Here is a 17,327-nt window from a genome sequence, read left to right as displayed (position 1 = left end):
AAGCCTTTCAGATGGAGGGGGCTGGCCCAGAATTCTCCCCAAATGAGACACTCCAAGGAGAACATTTACTCTTGATAAGGCTGGGACATCCGGAGGGGTTTTCTGAGATCAATGGTTAGGATTTACTGGGTGAGGGGAGGCAGTGGAAATGGAGGTGTCCTAACCTTGTGTCTGTGGGTGGAGATGAATGAGGCCTACGGGAGAGACCATCAGTGAGAGCTGTCATTGTGTGCCCTGATCAAAGGGTTTGCCTTCTATCCATCTATGACCAAGATTTACACTCTGTAAAGTAGTATCTCCCCTTTTCACTCTTTGAGCCTACAGCTTCTTCTCTGTGAGTGACTTTTTCCTTTCTCAGTTTGCAAAGAGGATGGGAGAAGGGCATGGTCACCCATGAGCACACTTTAAATGAACAAATCAGATTTCTGCATCTGGGCTCTACCTTTCGAGAAATGGTGTTGTATACCCCTTGTTCCTGAACTGAGGGGACGAGCACATGAGTTTCTTTCTCCGGAGATTTTCTTCTTGGCATTTTTCCTAGTAAAGTGAAGGGACATATGAGATTTGGAGTTCGGGTAGGGTAATGGGAGCCCCCAAGTGTTCCTACTCCTCTGTTTTCAGTGTAAAGACTGTGGTTCCTAATCAGTTCTGCTCAGCTCAGACCCAGCCCCACCCACTCTATCATGGATCAGTTATTCAAGCCCCCAGTCCCATTGCTTACAACTCAGTGACTCATATGAAATTGGGTAGGGTTGGTTCAGAGTGTCTGACATATAGTCGATGCTATAGAAGGATGTGGTTGCTAATGCCTTCTCAAACATTTCAGTGGCCTTTTCACTTACTTTTTGTGTCTCAGGAAGATTTATCCTCCTCGACTTGTTCACACCATCTATAAAATCCCCCAAGCCCTCTTGATGATGACCACTTTATCTTTCTCCCCATGAAAGCAAGAACCAAATTCTGTGAAGTTTGATTAAGTTTTAATGAGCAAGAGTAAGGATTGAAGTGAGAAAAGATCAAGCTGTTAGCTGGCTTTGGGAATCCCATGCTCACGTAGAGACAGGAATTCCTTGGCATTATGAAGTCTTGTTATCTCTTTCAATTGCTGACCTCAAATTTGGTCAGGGAGATATCTCTCCACACTTGCACCATCTTCACAGCCTCAGGTGGGATTCTATGGTCAAAGCTGTAATAGGGATGGCCATTGACCATTACCTACAGAAGGAAGAAAATACATCAGAAAGACAGTATTCCACCAAACAAGCTTTCAGCCTGCTCTCTATGGTGTCCTAGTACCTGAAACATCCAACCAGAAAATGTCTCATTATATATCTGAACCCAGTAGACACACTTCTTTTTTACAGACTACCTTTTGTAACTATCTGAGACAGTTGCTCACTGTATTTTCAGTGTTTCCTCTCATTTCTCCAGTGAGGCTCTATCACTCTGTGTCACATGGGCCATATTTGCTCAGCCTCACCTCTATCCTGGAAGATCTCCAAGGCCAGGGACTGTGTTTCATAAACTTGAATCCCTGCATCTTGCACAGGGCCAGCCACAGGGTAAGTGCTCAACAATGTCTACTGAATACATACATTTCAGTTACATAAATTATGACTGCTGCTTGCTGCTGATGACCCAGTTTTTCTCTGGAATTGCTCATATTTGAGCTAGTGGTGGCAAGGAATGAAACTCAAGTGTTCCTAGAGAGGTGGGGCTGGATTAATGTTGCAAAACATAGGATATTATCTTTAACAGCCTATAAACATAGAGAAACACCTCTGACTTTAATCTGAATAAAATGTGAATGCTTTGGCCTACCCATTTGAAATGTCAGAAAGTTTGATCACATTCTTTATTACTGAGGCTACACAGGGAGTCATATTTTAGGTTTCATTCTCAAATTTAAAATCCATACAACTTTGAACCAGGTATTCCATTTCTTTATAATCATGTTCCAGTATAAATAGGGAAAAGTTGGCAATGACAAAAGGGTTGATTAGAAAGCTTAATACAAGGCCGGGCGTGGTGGCTCAAGCCTGTAATCCCAGCACTTTGGGAGGCCAAGGCGGGCGGATCACGAGGTCAGGAGATCGAGACCATCCTGGCTAACACGGTGAAACCCCGTCTCTACTAAAAATACAAAAAAAAAAAATTAGCCGAGCGTGTTGGCGGGCGCCTGTAGTCCCAGCTACTCGGGAGGCTGAGGCAGGAGAATGGCGTGAACCCGGGAGCCGGAGCTTGCAGTGAGCCGAGATCGCGCCACTGCACTCCAGCCTGGGAACAGAGCGAGACTCCGTCTCAAAAAAAAAAAAAAAAAAAAAAAGAAAGCTTAATACAGTAACATTTGTGAGAGCAAAACATTGGAAACCAACTCAGTGCTCTTGTAAAGGGTCGAGTACAGCAAGTTGGGGAAATCCTTCTAGGGGGATACTATGTAATCCTTAAAAAATGAGGCAGCACCATGGATAGATTATTTCTCCAATACATACTCTTTGAGTACAATTCAACTGTCATTCCTAAAGTGTAATGTGTAGAGACATTGATACCAGCATTTGTTTAAAAAGAAATGAAAGTGTATATATGGGTGTATGTATATGCTTCTATAAGGATAGACTATCTATGGAAGAAGAGTAGAGAAGCTAGTAATATTGTTCTGAGGATTGGGATTGAGGAGTGAGAAGAAGTCTTCATATTGGACTGACTAAAACAATTTTATTCATGTGTATATCTTATCCATTTAGCTACATGAAAATTTAAATAACATCAATAAGGGGAAGATAGAGGATATTCTCCATTTGGGGAAAATGGCAAGTGAACCAACATTGACCCTGGTCAGGTATGGGAAAAGAGCTGAGGATGGCAGTGCAAGGAGAGGTGATGGCAGAGCAAGCAACAACACTTGTTGAATGAGAGAGGGAAATGATAAAAGTAAAGGGAACCCCTGTATGTGTGATAAAAAGCCTGGGACAGGGGGAGTTATGGGTGATGAAAAGCCTGGGATAAGGGGAGTTGTGGGTGATGAAAAGCCGGGGACAGAGGGAGTTATCTGGAGTTAGGGCATGAAGAGCTGCCTCCTGCTCTGAGAGCCCATGGAAGCCGGGTGCAGGGAGTTCCTGGGGTGCTCACCTGGTACTTATCTTCCAGCACTGAGATGTTCAGTTCAAATTCTTGGCCATCCTGAAAGGGCATATGCTTGGATTGCACCTCCTGCTTCCAGGCCCTATACTCACGGCTGTTCATGACCACACAACGGCCAAAGCGCACTTGGAAATGGAAGGTAATGTCTGATTCCTCGTTCATCTCAGTGTGGAAATCCACCTGCAGATGTGGTTCATTGCTGAGGGCAGAGCACACAGTGTTGAGCAGGTCCCTTTCTTGTGGGGCACACACAAGACACACACACAAGTCTCTTTGCCCCTTCCATGGTCGAGCAAAGACTTGTTGGTATTCCAGGCCTTGTCATTGTGGGGCTGCTTCAGCTCCTTGTGTTCTCCATGGGTGGAAAGAGATACTCCAGCCCTCATCCACAGATGGAAACTGAACCGTAGTCACTGACTTGGTCATATGAATTGCCCATTTTCTGAATATTCTATGCCCTTTAATAGATAAAGTATCACAGCCCCAAGCCTTGAGTGTCCTTTTCTCCTAGACTAGCCCCCAGTGCAGCCACTGTAGGTTTTGTTCCTGATGCTGGAGGGTCTCCAGGACCTGCACATTCATGGTACTTCCATCCTGCCAACTAGACTTTCCACATGACTCACACATGAGGTCACCCCCTTAGAAAATATTCTTCCTCTTCTCCATCTCCCATCCTTGCACCATGGAGTACTCACAAGAAACAGACAAGCGGTCTCCCCTTGATTGTCACAGCAGAACCGGTAGTCAAAGACACACCCTGTGTGTGTGGCACCTGCCAGGGGATTGAGAGTGGGTGAGAGAGGCAGGGCCAGGTGTGGCCTCCCCTCCTGTTACAGATTCCCATGGTGCAGCCAGTTAGAGATCAAACAGTAGACTCAGGCCTCCCTGCTCCCACCCTACCTCAGTCAGGACCCCGTATTTTTTAAGACAATGGAGCCCGTGGTTAAGAGCAGAGCTTCAGGAACTGAGCTGCCTCAATTAGATCCTTTACTGTGCTGACTACTAGCAGTGAGATGTTAACATGTTTTGAACCTGTTTTTTGACAGGGTCTAATTGAATCACTCAGGCTGTAGTGCACTAGCACAATCACAGCCCACTGCAACCTCAACCTCCCAGGCTCAAGCCATCCTCTCACTTCAGTTTCTTCAGTAGCTGAGACCACCAGTCCACACCCAGCTAATTTTATATGTATTTGGAGAGTTGGGGTTTCACGATGTTGCCCAGGCTGGTCTGAAGCATCTAGTCTCAAGGGATCCTCTTGTCTCAGCCTCCCAAACTCCTAGATTACAGGAGTGAGCCACTTTGACCAACCAGCAATGGGACCTTAGATCTATTGCTTAAACTCTCCTTGCCTCAGTTTCCCCAATACAAAGATGATAATCCAAAATACCTACTTTGTATCATGTTTTCAGTTATACAGTAGTTAATATATGTAAACGCTTTAGCCTAATCCCTGGCATGTATAGGGCCTGTTGGGGGTCCTCTATCCAAACAAGGAGGGTCTTTGTGGAACACTGACCTGTGATCATCTTCAACTCTGAAACTGTGAAAACAAGATGTGAGGATGTAACAGTAGAGAGATTCACTCCAGTAAGAAACAACAACTTTGGGTTAGTTTCAATTTGAGAACAGCTACAAATAATGACACTATAAACATTTCTGTATAGGATTTTCCATAAACTAAAGTGTTTACTTGGCTAAAATCTGGTGAGTAAAGTGTTTCTGTTTGTTTGGTGATTTTATGTTTAATTTTATGGGAATACCAAAGTGTTTTCCACTGTAGCTGTATCATTTTACATCCCTCCTAGCACTGTTTGTGTGTTTCAGGTACTCTGCGTCTTTTCTAACTTGAGATTGTGAGTTTTATTTTTTATTATCATTTTAACCACTAAAAAAAAAAAGAAAGAAACAACACTTGTTGAAAGAGAGAGGGAAATGAACAGGAAAGAACAGGAAACCCCTGTGTGTGGGAGGCACATGCATCACAATCATCATGGGCAATGGACGTCCTTCCCAGAAGGGGCACGCGTGGCTGACAGCACAACCGCAGTACTTGCACAAATGAAGATTGTGGGTCAGGGAAGTTATTGGCTAGAATCTGTAAGTGGATGATATTTTTCTTTTTTGAAACAGGGTCACACTGTCACCCAGGCTGGAATGCAGTGGCACCATCAAAACTCACTGCAGGCCGGGCATGGTGGCTCATGCCTGTAATCTCAGCACTTTGGGAGGCCAAGGTGGGCGCATCACTTGAGGTCAGGAGTTTGAGACCAGCCTGGCCAACATGGAGAAACCCCGTCTCTACTGAAAATACAAAACTTAGCCAGGAGTGGTGGCACATGCCTGTAATCCCAGCTACTCGGGAAGCTGAGGTATAAGAATCACTCGAACCCGGGAGGCGGAGGTTGCAGTGAGCCAAGACTGCACCACTGCACTCCAGCCTGGGAAACAGAGCGAGACTCCGTCTTAAAAAAAAAAAAAATAATAATAATAATAATTACTGCAGGTTTGAAGGCCTGGGCTTCAGTTGAACCTCTTTCGTCTGCCCCCCAGCAGCTGGAACTACAGGTATGCAACACCACATTCAATAGATTTTTAAATTTTTGGAAAGATGAAATCTGGCTATATTTCCCAGGCTGGTCCACCAGTCCTGGCCTGACATGGTCCTTTCAATTCGGCCACCCAAAGTGCTGGGATTACAGGCCTCAGCAAACATCTTGATGAATATCCACTGTAAGCTCTGCCCAAACAGAGGCTAAATTTGAACCTTCCTGGTTTGGGGTGATTCAGTCTCTTAAATCAAGTCCCTCGATGTCCTTCTCTAGCATCCTGGCACTCAATGGGAAGGCCAGGCTAGGATGGGAGACAGGGAGAGACCTGAGGCTGGAGGCAGGAGCCGGTGGTCACTATGTGCAGATTGCACCTAAGGAACCATCAGCCCCATAGTCTGTTTCTCACCCCCATTCTGCTTGGGAAAAGGCACCTGAGGACTCACGCATTCTGCTCTCATAAATGCTCAGAGATAAGTCCTCGGTAATTCAAGGGCCCCAAGATCCCACAAGTTCTGCCACCGGGGATCCACAGTGATGCACAAGGGAAGTTACACACCTGCTTAGTCAGAGGTACTGCTATGTGGGAAGGAACGTTCACATGCACAGAAGGCCACATGCATGTTCCCAGTTCAACACCCAGTCACATCCCAGCACACACACTCACAGTCACACACAGTCATGCCACTCACTGAGTCACACACACCTGTTCACTGTGCATATAAAGATGCTCATGCACTAGTCCGGCTGTGCTCACACACACACTCACATCACAGTCATGAAGACAAAGCACAGTCACCTGATTACAATCACTTACACACCCACCCATATCCTGGTGGGCCATACACATTCCATGTAAAGTCACATCATTTTTAGCAGAGTTTACTCTCATCAGACACCATCACATGCTCACAGAGGGTTATAATGGTCCAGCATCCACGTGCCATACCCCACAAGCATCTCAGATACCATAGCCCTAGGGTCTCTCTTCCACACCCCCAACTCTCAGTAAAGCATTCACAGTAGAAATTTTCATATTTTCATCCCATAAAATCTCCCTCTTCCCTTTTTTGTGTGACCTGAGGTTATTGAAGGCTGTGCCTTTTTAACTCACGGGTGGCAGTGACATTGCTGTCTCCCTCTGGGTGGCTCTTCTGAATGGTGTCCAGGCTTCTGTGTGAATCTCTGAGTTGCAGAATTTAAATGGCCCCTGTCAGCCCTGCCCTCTGGCTTTATTCCTGATTCCAAGCCCCTCCCAGGAAGGTTTCTCCACACAGTGAGAAAGGGTGGGGTGTCAGTAACAGACTCAGTCACAACCACACCTGTTTGGAGGCCTGTGCCTGTGATGCAGCAGAAAAGACAGGGAGGGAGGTACTGGGGGAGGAAGGGGTCACCAGGGAAATGCACAGATAAAGATGATGGAGTGAGGAGGAGGGGTGTGAATTCCAGCCTCCATGCTTCTCATGAAGCCTTTTCTCCACTGTGCAGAATCTACCAGGAAGGTGTGCATTTTCCTAACCTGTGCAATGGTAAAAAGCTGGAGATCCTGGGGGCAAGGCACTTGGCCTTGAAAGAAAATCCTCCTCCTTCTTCTCTAGTGGTTCTGGGATAGCATAGATCTTGATCATTCATAGGACCTGGGGACAGAAGTAGAGAAAACACTTGTGTCTTCTTTACCCACCCTCAGACCCCTTGGCTCTGCCAGGTGAGAGCCACCCCCACTCTGTCTCTCGACACCTGGGCTTTGGGTATGCCCTCTTATTTCCCTATTTCTTTTCATGTGAATAAAAATCTGAGGCTCTCGTTCTCCTGCAGATTCTTAGAGAAAGGTGAGATTTCTGACTCATAAGTGGGAGCTAAGCGATGAGGATGCATTAGCATTACTATTAGTTGTGCTTGACTCAACAATAAATTCCACTTTCCCTGATCTAAAACCTTGACAATTCATTTCCAAGCATGCACTCCAAGTTTCTGCTCATATAAATCAGCACAATCACACAGTTCTTTTGGTATATAAGGTATTTCCTTCAGATTAATTTGTAATGTCATCCCACTGCATTCCTTGGGTTTTGACTCCGGGTATGGACATGGAAGCAATGAAAAGGGTCAGAGGCCACAATTAAGGAGCTTTGGAAACCCCATTCTGGGCAACCCCCCTCACACCCTGCCCACCACTGTAGCTTGTAAGAAATTACCACAGAAGGGAAAGAGAAACTGCTTTTCCTTGCAACAGATATGCAATAGAATTTTGAGTAATATCCCAGTTATTCGTCTGAACTGGGGAAGAAATATCAGTTCAGAGCGTCTGGCCACCTAGTAAGCTGTGGTTAAAGATGTTGATGTTATTTCCTTCTCAGGCATTCCAGCAATCCTGTCAGTGATCCAGAGAGATTGATCTTCTTTGACTTCCATATCCTCTGCACAATAGCCCATACTTCTGCTGGTTACAACTATTTCTTCAGAAATCCATTATGCCCTATGACTTGCTTTCAGTCTTTCTTTTCATTTTTTTAAATGAAAAATGTCCCTTTTATTCTACCTACTACAAGATCCAGTCCTCAAATACTTTTGACCACCCAATTTTTCTTCAATTTTTATTATTAATATTTGGTGAGATAAAATTTACATATAATAAAATGCAAAGACCATATTGTTCAGTTCAGTGAATTTTGTCAGGTCCGTATACCATTCCACCTCCTTAGAAAGGACCTTCATGACCTTTCCTTGCCCAGTTCCCTCTCTTTATTGCAGATATAATTACTCTTCTGATTTTGTTTATCATGTTAGTTTTGCTTATTCCATAATTCCATATTAATGTAATTATTCATTATACACTCTTAAAATCTGCCTTCTTTTGATCAGCATGTTTTTGAGTTTCATCCATGCTATTGTGTGTATTGGTACTTTGTTCCTTTTTATTGCTCATGGTATTCAATTATATGACTATATCACAATATAATTATTTGTCTTCATTGGTGGATTCATTCCAGGCTGGGGCTTTTATGAACAAAGCTATTGAAAACATATATTTTCAGATTTATAAAAGGTTCCTGTAAACCTAAAACTACTGTTAAAAATTTATCAATTTTAGAAAATCAATGAAAGAAAAGGCTTTTTAATATATGAATCCAGAACAATGAGAAAGCTACATGAAGGAGAGAGTGGATCTCAAGGTCTACCTCACACTACACACAAAAATTATTTGAGAATGATCACAGAACTAAATGGAAAAGCTAAAACTAAAAGCTTGTAGAATTTGACAGAACAGTATCTGCACAACCTTTAGGTAGACAAATTTCTTTGATAGGGTCCAGAAAGCAATAGTTATAAAAATATAAAATGATAAATTGGACCTCATCAAAATGAAAAGTACCTGTTCATCAAATAATACCATTAAAAGTTAACAGACAAGTCACAGACGGGAAGAAAATATTCAAAATACTTATCTGAAAAGGATTCGTTTTAAGACTAAAAAGAACTGCTACAAGTCAATAATAAAAATACAAAAACCCCATTAAAAATGGGCAAAATACTCGGAACAGGCCCTTCTTACTGAGATATATGAAAAATTGCTTATGAGGGAAACGGAAATGCAAATTAAAACCATAATGAGATACCACTATATGCCCATCAGTACAATTAAAGGACAACAGCAAATGTTAATAACGATACAGAGTAAATGGAAGTGTTGAATGGGAAATCAGTCTGACAATGGTTTTACATAAATACCCTGTGACCTAGCTCTTCTAATTCTAGTTATTTACTTAAGAGAAATGAAAATGTATGTTTCCGGTCTTTCTTTTCAACTATGTCTTTCCCAGCACACACTGTTCCCCTGAAAAACTTTAGGTTTTGTGTATGAAATTATATCATATCTGGGATTTGCTTTAAAATAATCTGGGGATGACAGTTCTCTACTTTTGCAAACATTTGAAATTTTTTACAATACAGTTTTTAATTAAGTAGCCAGTATATATAGACTATATATAAAAGAAAAACAAAATTATCCGTACTGGTATGGCTATATCTTCAAGAAATGCTATAGTATGAAAAGGCATGAAGAAAACATGCATAACATGAGACCAATTATTTTAAAGACAAAAAAATAAAATTGATCTCATAGGTACCCAGAAACATTCATAAATGCACTAGAAAATGTCAAAAGAAGGCATTCCTTGTAGGGGGACCCTGGGTTTAGAAGAAATGAGGTCAAGGTACAAATCTGTAATGTTTGAATTTTACACACAAGAAGGTATTATATTACTTAAATGACTTGTATAAATATTTAAAAAATAAAGGTCATAATACAGTAAAAATCTTTAAAAAAATTTAATCACAGTTTGGAACCCAGCAACCATGCTCCTTGTTACAGAGAGCTCTTTCTGACTATTTTGTATTCTGTTTTTCTTGTTCCTCCAGCGAGGTTCTAACACTCTATACAGCAAGGTGGGTTTGCTCAGTCTCCTCTCTATCCTGGAACATCCCTGCACCTCATAAATTGCCTGTCACAAGGTAAGTGCTCAATAAATGTTCATTGAATACATAACTTTCAGTGCCATGGTTTTATGCCATGTACTGATAACCCGGTGTTTTCTTTTAAGGAGATCCATATTTATTCCCTCTCTCCTTCCCTCCCTCCCTTCCTTTCTTTTATACAGAAGCATCAGTGTGATTCCTGGCCTTTCTCTTTCCATCACACTCTTCACATGACTGATGGGACAATCTCATGCCTCTACTCTCATAGAACAGGCACGGCATGGCCACTTCTCATCGTCTGCCAGTTCACTGACAGCAGCTTTGTGTTTGCTACTAAGTGTCTGGCTCAGAGCAGATGCTCGATAACTCCATTTCTGAGAAATAAATATCTCTTCCTGTAACTTCTTCCTGCAATTCAAACCAGAGAGTATTTCTCAGGAATTAACAGTTGATTGAGTGACGAGATATGTCTGGACTATGCATTTCATTTGAATCTATTAATAGTTTTATGGCTAGAAGAGAAAATGAAACAAAAATGGATTTTCAGCTCTGTTGAAAAGTTCAGTCAGTAGAATAAGTGAGGGAACATTCTGGGGAAAAGATGCAGAGTGTGGGCAGGCTGTCATGAATGTGATAGTGTTTACCAGCTGGGCTGACCTTTGTTCTGATGAAAATCTTGCAATTCACAATCCAAATATTAATTATATCTTTGACATACAAAAAAACCCATCGTATCATTCTTGTCATTCTTATGCCTTTGCATAAGTCCGTTGTATCATTCTTATGCCTTTGCATCCTCATAGCTTAGCTCCCACTTATGAATGATAACATACAATGTTTGGTTTTCCATTCCTGAGTTACTTCACTTAGAATAATGGTCTCCAATTTTATCCAGGTTGCTGCGAATGCCAATAGTTTTCCTTTTTATGGCTGAGTAGTATTCCATGGTATATATATACAACACAATTTCTTTTCCCACTCGTTGATTGATGGGCATTTGAGCTGGTTTTATATTTTTGCAACTGCAAATTGTGCTGCCATAAATGTGTGTGTGAAAGTATCTTTTTAAAATAATGGCTTATTTTCCTCTGGGTAGATACCCAGTAGCGGGATTGCTGGATCAAATGGTAGTTCTACTTTTAGTTCTTGAAGGACTTTCCACACTGTTTTCCATAGTGGTTGTACTAGTTTACATTCCCACCAGCAGTGTAAAAGTGTTCCCTTTTCAACGCATCCCCACCGACATCTACTTTTTATTTTTTTATTTTTTTATTTTGGCCATTCTTGCGGGAGTAAGGTGGTATTGCATTGTGGTTTTGATTTGCAGTTCCCTGGTCATTAGTGATGTTGAGCATTTTTTCATGTGTTTGTTGGCCATTTGTTTATCTTCTTTTGAGAATTTACTATTCAGGTCCTTGGCCCACTTTTTGATAGGACTATTTGGTTTATTCATGATCATTTGTTTGAGTTCCTTGTAGATTCTGGATATTAGTCCTTTGTTGGATGTACAGGTTGCAAAGATTTTCTGCCACTCTGTGGGTTGTGTGTTTACTATCCTGATTGTTTCTTCTGCTGTGCAGAAGCTTTTTAGTTTAGTTAAGTCCCATCTATTTATCTTTTTGCTTTTGTTGCATTTGTTTTAGAGTTATTGGTCATGAGGTCTTTGCCTAAGCCAATGTCCAGAAAGGTTTTTCTGATGTTATCTTCTAGAATTGTTATAGTTTCAGGTCTTAAATGTAAGTCCTTCATCCATCTTGAGCTGATTTTTCTATAAGGCGAGAGATGAGGATCCAGTTTTGTTCTTCTACATGTGGCTTGCCAATTATCCCAGCACCATTTGTTGAATAGGGCATCCTTTCCCCAACTTTATATTTTTGTTTACTTTGTCGAAGATCAGCTGGCAGTAACTATTTGACTTTTTTCTGGGTTTTCTATTCTGTTCTATTGGTCTATGTGCCTATTTTTGTACCAGTACCATGTTGTTTTGGTGACTATGACCTTATATTAACAGTATAGCTTGAAGTCAGGCAATGCGATGCCTCCAGATTGTTCTTTTTGCTGAGTCTTGCTTTGGTATGTGGGCTCTTTTTTGGTTCCATATGAATTTTAGGATTGTTTTTCCTAGTTCTGTGAAGAATGATGGTAGTATTTTGATGGGAATAGCACTGAATTTGTAGATTGCTTTTGGGAGTATGGTCATTTTCACAATGTTGAAATTTTCACATGGGATGCTAGAGCATGGGATGTGTTTCCATTTGTTTGTGTCATCAGTGATTTCTTTCAGCAGTGTTTTGTAGTTTTCCTTGTAGAGGTCTTTCACCTCCTTGGTTAGGTATATTCCTAAGTATTTTATTTATTTATTTACTTTTTGCAGCGATTGTAAAAGGGGTTGAGTTCTTGATTTGTTTCTCAGCTTAGTTGCTGTTGGTGTATAGCAGAACTACTAGTTTGTGAACATTAATTTTGTCTCCTGAAATTTTGCTGAATTTATTTTTCAGTTCTAGGAGCTTTTTGGAGGAGTCTTTAAAGTTTTCTAGGTATACAATCTTATCATCAGCAAACAGCAACAGTTTGACTTCGTCTTTACTGATTTGGATGCCCTTTATTTCTTTCTCTTGTCTGATTGCTCTGGCTAGGGCTTCCAGTTCTGTGTTGAATAGAAGTGGTGAGGGTGGGCATCATTGTCTTGTTCCAGTTTTCAGAGGGAATGCTTTCAACTTTTTCCCGTTCAGTGTTATATTGGCTGTGGGTTTGTCATTGATGGCTTTTATTACTTTAAGGTATGTCCCTTCTATGACTATTATGCTGAGGGTTGTAATCATAAAGGGGTGCTGGATTTTATCAAATGCTTTTTCTGCATCTATTGAGATGATAATGTGATTTTTGTTTTTAATTCCGTTTTTGTGGTGTATCACATTTATTGATTTGTATATGTTAAACCATGATTGCATTTTTGGGCATGCAGGGATGCAGTGGGTTTCATCTGATCATGGTGGATTATCTTTCTGATAAGCTGTTGGATTTGGTTAGCTAGTATTTTGTTAAGAACTTTTGCATGTATATTCATCAGTGATATTGGTCTGTACTTTTCTTTTTTTGTTGTGTCCTTTCTTGGTTTTGGTATTAGGGTGATATTGGCTTCATAGAATGATTTAGGGAGGATTTCCTCTTTATCTTGTGGAATAGTGTCAACAGGATTGGTACTGATTCTTCTTTGAATGTCTGATAGAATTCAGCTGTGAATCCATCTGGTCCTGGACATTTTTTGTTGGCAATTTTTTTTATTAGGATTTCAGTCTTGCTGCTTGTTATTGGCCTTTTCAGGGTTTCTAATTCTTCCTGGTTTAATCTAGGAGGATTGTATATTTCCAGGAATTTATCCATCTCCTCTAGGTTTTCTGGTTTACCCACAGAAAGGTGTTCGTGGCAGCCTTGAGTGATCTTTTTGTATTTCTGTGGTAGTGTTCATAATATCTCCCATTTTATTTCTAATTGAGCTTATTTGGATCTTCTGTCTTCTTTTTTGGTTAATGTCACTAATGGTCCATCAATTTTATTTATCTTTTCAAAGAATCAGCTTTTGGTCTCATTTATCTTTTGTAATATTTTTGTTTCAATTTCATTTTGTTCTGCTCTGATCTTGGTTATTTCTTTTCTTCTGCTGGGTTCGGCTTTGGTTTGTTCTTGTTTCTCTAGTTCCTTGAGGTGTGACCTTAGATTGTCTATTTGTGCTCCTTCAGACTCTTTGATGCAGGCATTTAAGGCTATGAACTTTCCTCTTAGCACTGCCTTTGCTGTATCCCAGAGGTTTTTATATGTTTTTGGTATGTTGTGTCACTATTATCACTCCATTCAAAGAATTTTTAAATTTCCATCTTGATTTCATTCTTGTCCCAACAATCATTCAGGAGCAGGTTATTTAATTTCCATGTATTTGCATGGATTTGAGGGCTCCTTTTTGAGTTGATTTTCAATTTTACTCCACTGTGTTCTGAAAGAGTAGTTGATAGAATTTCAATTTTCTTAAATTTATTGAGACTTGTTTTGTGGCCTATCATATGGTCTATCTTGGAGAATGTTTCATCTGCTGACCAATAGAATGTATATTCTGCAGCTTTGGGTTGAATGTTCAAATATCTGGTAAGTCCAAGCTATAGTTTAAATTCATTGTTCTATCAGCCACTGAAAATATACATACATGTTTATTATTGCAACAGCAAAACGCTACAAGCTGGATTGACCTTATAAAATCTTCCTTTTCTGGGAAAAAAATCCATTAATAATTTCAAATAACTAAATAAAGAATGGACAGACAGTTAATAAAACTATAACAAGAGAATCTTGGTAGTCATTCTTTCTTCTTCTCTTCCAATCATGTTAAATCTTCAATCCAGGATACACAATGTGCTCTTCCTTTAAAACTTATCAATATTCTGACCTATTCTACCAGCTCTACTTCCACGATGCCAACCAAACAGGATCAAATGAATCTAATGGTTTTTTTTTTAAAGGGAGTAGTTTGACTGCCAGGACCAATCAAGGCCAACAATATTAAGAAAGCTTCTGAATACTGCAAAAGAATTTTCTTTAAATAGTGAACCAAAAAAGCCCTTCCATTTGCATAGTTGCTTCAAGAAAACTGCAAATTCACCATCAATTAAAACTGTAAATACAGGCAATGAAGGAAAGTCCATCTTTTCATCTTATTATTCTGTTAGCTGTGACTCCATTTCTTCGCTTTCTCTTGCCACAAATCTCCTTGAAAGAAGTGCCTATTCCTTAAGTATTATTACTAATAAAATATCAAAAAAACAACAGATGTTGGCATGGATGCAAAGAAAAGGGAATGCTAGTACACTGTTGGTGGGAACATAATTGATTCTAGCTCTATGGAAAACAGTAGGGCGATATCTCTACGAATTAAAAAAAGACCTGCCATTACACTCAGTAATCCCAATACTGGGTATATGCACCCCAAAAAAGAAATCATTATATTAAAAGACACCTAAACCCTTAAGTTTATTGCAGCGCCATTCGCCATAGGAAAGTCACAGAATCAAAGTAAGCGTCCATCAACAGTTGATTGAATAAAGAAAATGTGCTACATATACACCAGGGAATACTAAGTAGCCATAAAAAGAATGAAATTCTGTCCTTTGCAGTGACATGGATGGAGCTGGAGACTCTTATCCTATGTGAACTAACTCAAAAGCAGAAAATCAAATACTGCATGTTCTCACTTACAAGTAGGAGGTAAACGATGGGTACATATGGACATAAAAATAGAAATAATAGACACTGGGGGCTCCAAAGTAGGGCAGAGAGAGGAGGGAGTGAGGGTTGAAAGATTACCTATTGAACACAATGTTCAGTATTTGAGTGATGGGTACACTAGAAGCCCAATCCCTACCATTATGCAATACACTCACAAAAAAAACATGCACATGTGCCCCCAAATCTAAAATTAAAAAGAAGTTTAACCCTCTTTTTGGAGGGTTTAAAGGATAAAATAAAGTATAACTATACCAGCTTTCATATAATAATAGATGAAAATATATATATTGATTACTCAAAAGTAAAAAAGAACTGCATAGTCTTACTTTCTTCTAATTTCTTCATTCATCTCCCCTCAAACTGAGTCTGAATGGCCTTCTATCCTTCCATCTCATAGAAATGATTCTGTTACAGTCATTAATGGCCTGCATATTGCTAAACACAATGGTCAGCCGTCAGGCCTCATCTTACTTAACCTGCCAGTTGATTATTCCTTCCTCCTTGATAAACTTTCTTTACTTAGCTACCAGGACACTGAACTTTCTTGGTTTCTTCTCATCTCACTGTTTGCTCCATCTCAGTGTCCCTTAACCTGCCAGGTGATTATTCCTTCCTCCTTGATAAACTTTCTTCACTTAGCTACCAGGACACTGAACTCTCTTGGTTTCTTCTCATCTCACTGTTTGCTCCATCTCAGCGTCCCTTACTGCTTCCTCTTTTTCTCCTGACTTCTTTGTCTTGGATTGACCCAATGCTGTTTCTCTTCCTTTTTTTAGCTGTACTTATGCCATTGGTGATGGTAATCTCTCAAATTTGAAATGTTATCTATCTGTTACAAGCCTCCAATTTATATCCCTAATCCAAACCTCTCTGCTAAACTCTAAACCCATATATTCAAGTCTCTGCACTTGGACATACAAAAGCATCTCAAGTCTGAGATTCCCAAAGCTGAGCTTCTGATACCCTTCCCCCTTAAACGTGTTCCATCCACAGCTTTGCCAATCTCAGTTGATGGCTTCTTCAACAGTGCAGTGCCTTGGGCCAAATCCTGCTAGTTGCTCTCGATTCTTCCCCTTTTATCACATCCCACATCCAATTCACCAGGAAATACAGTTTGCACTTTTTAAAAAACATATCAATATTCTGACCAATTCTACCAGATACACTTCTATGATGCCAAAAAATCAGGATTAAATACATTGAATGGTTATTTTCCGAGAGAGTTGTTTGTTTGTCAGGACCCATTGAAAAAGGAATGCCACTGATGTATTTTCTGGGAGCCAGTATTTCTTTCCTGATGGCTGCCATAAGGAACCTTCTATTGTTCTCCACTCCAGGGAACATAATGCAATCAGTGTGTGCATAAGTAAACCTGAGACACAGGTGAAGATGTAAAGATGATTTTGTTAGTTTGAAAGCCAATTACAAAGGCAGAGGAGCAAGATAGTGGAATAGAAGGCTCCACTGATCATCCCCCCTGCAAAGATGCCAAGTTAACAAGTATCTAACCAGAAAAAAAAAAAAAAAACCTTCATAAGAACCAAAAATCAGGTGAGCACTCAGTCCCTGGTTTTAACTTTATATTGCTGAAAGAGGCACTGAAGAGAGAAAAAAACAGCCCTGAATCTCAGGTACCACCTCCCCCCACACTTTCTGGCAGCAGCAGAGTGGTACAGAGATCTTCTCTGGGAGCTGGGAGAGGAAGAACACAGCAATTGTGAAGCACTGAACTCAGTGATGTCCTGTTAGAGCAGAAAGGAAAACTGGACCAAATTCAGCTGACGCCTGCTCATGGAGGAAGCGTTTAAACTAGCGCTAGCCAGAAAGGAATCACAGATCCCGGTGATCTTGAACTTGAGTGAACTTGAGTGCCTGTGAATCTCACCA

The 17,327-nt window shown here is 40.5% G+C and overlaps 2 protein-coding genes across 7 annotated transcripts in view; one reads left to right on the top strand and one right to left on the bottom strand.

Annotated features, from left to right (window-relative positions):
- LEUTX (leucine twenty homeobox) overlaps window positions 1–17,327 on the top strand; it is a 160,364-nt gene that overhangs the window by 113,070 nt on the left and 29,967 nt on the right. For all 6 annotated transcript variants that reach the window (XR_010116599.1, XM_055247719.2, XM_063621223.1 and 3 more), the window contains one exon: window positions 10,110–10,202. Coding sequence is in view for 2 of the 6 variants with exons in the window: in XM_063621222.1 (XP_063477292.1) it covers window positions 10,110–10,202 (93 nt within the window). In the remaining 4 variants the exon portion in view is untranslated. The remainder of the gene's footprint in view (window positions 1–10,109; window positions 10,203–17,327) is intronic.
- CLC (Charcot-Leyden crystal galectin) lies at window positions 922–6,894 on the bottom strand. Its single transcript, XM_055247724.2, has 4 exons — window positions 6,805–6,894; window positions 3,837–3,913; window positions 3,130–3,340; window positions 922–1,215 (listed from the first exon to the last, which is right to left on the bottom strand). Exons 1-4 carry the CDS (start codon window positions 6,817–6,819, stop codon window positions 1,099–1,101), a joined length of 420 nt encoding a protein of 139 aa, XP_055103699.1. The 5' UTR covers window positions 6,820–6,894; the 3' UTR covers window positions 922–1,098.

The sequence above is a fragment of the Symphalangus syndactylus genome, chromosome 17 (assembly GCF_028878055.3).
Source record: "Symphalangus syndactylus isolate Jambi chromosome 17, NHGRI_mSymSyn1-v2.1_pri, whole genome shotgun sequence".
NCBI lineage: Eukaryota > Metazoa > Chordata > Mammalia > Primates > Hylobatidae > Symphalangus > Symphalangus syndactylus.
Note: the sequence above shows the minus strand (reverse complement) of the source record. Positions and strands in the feature narration are given on the sequence as shown.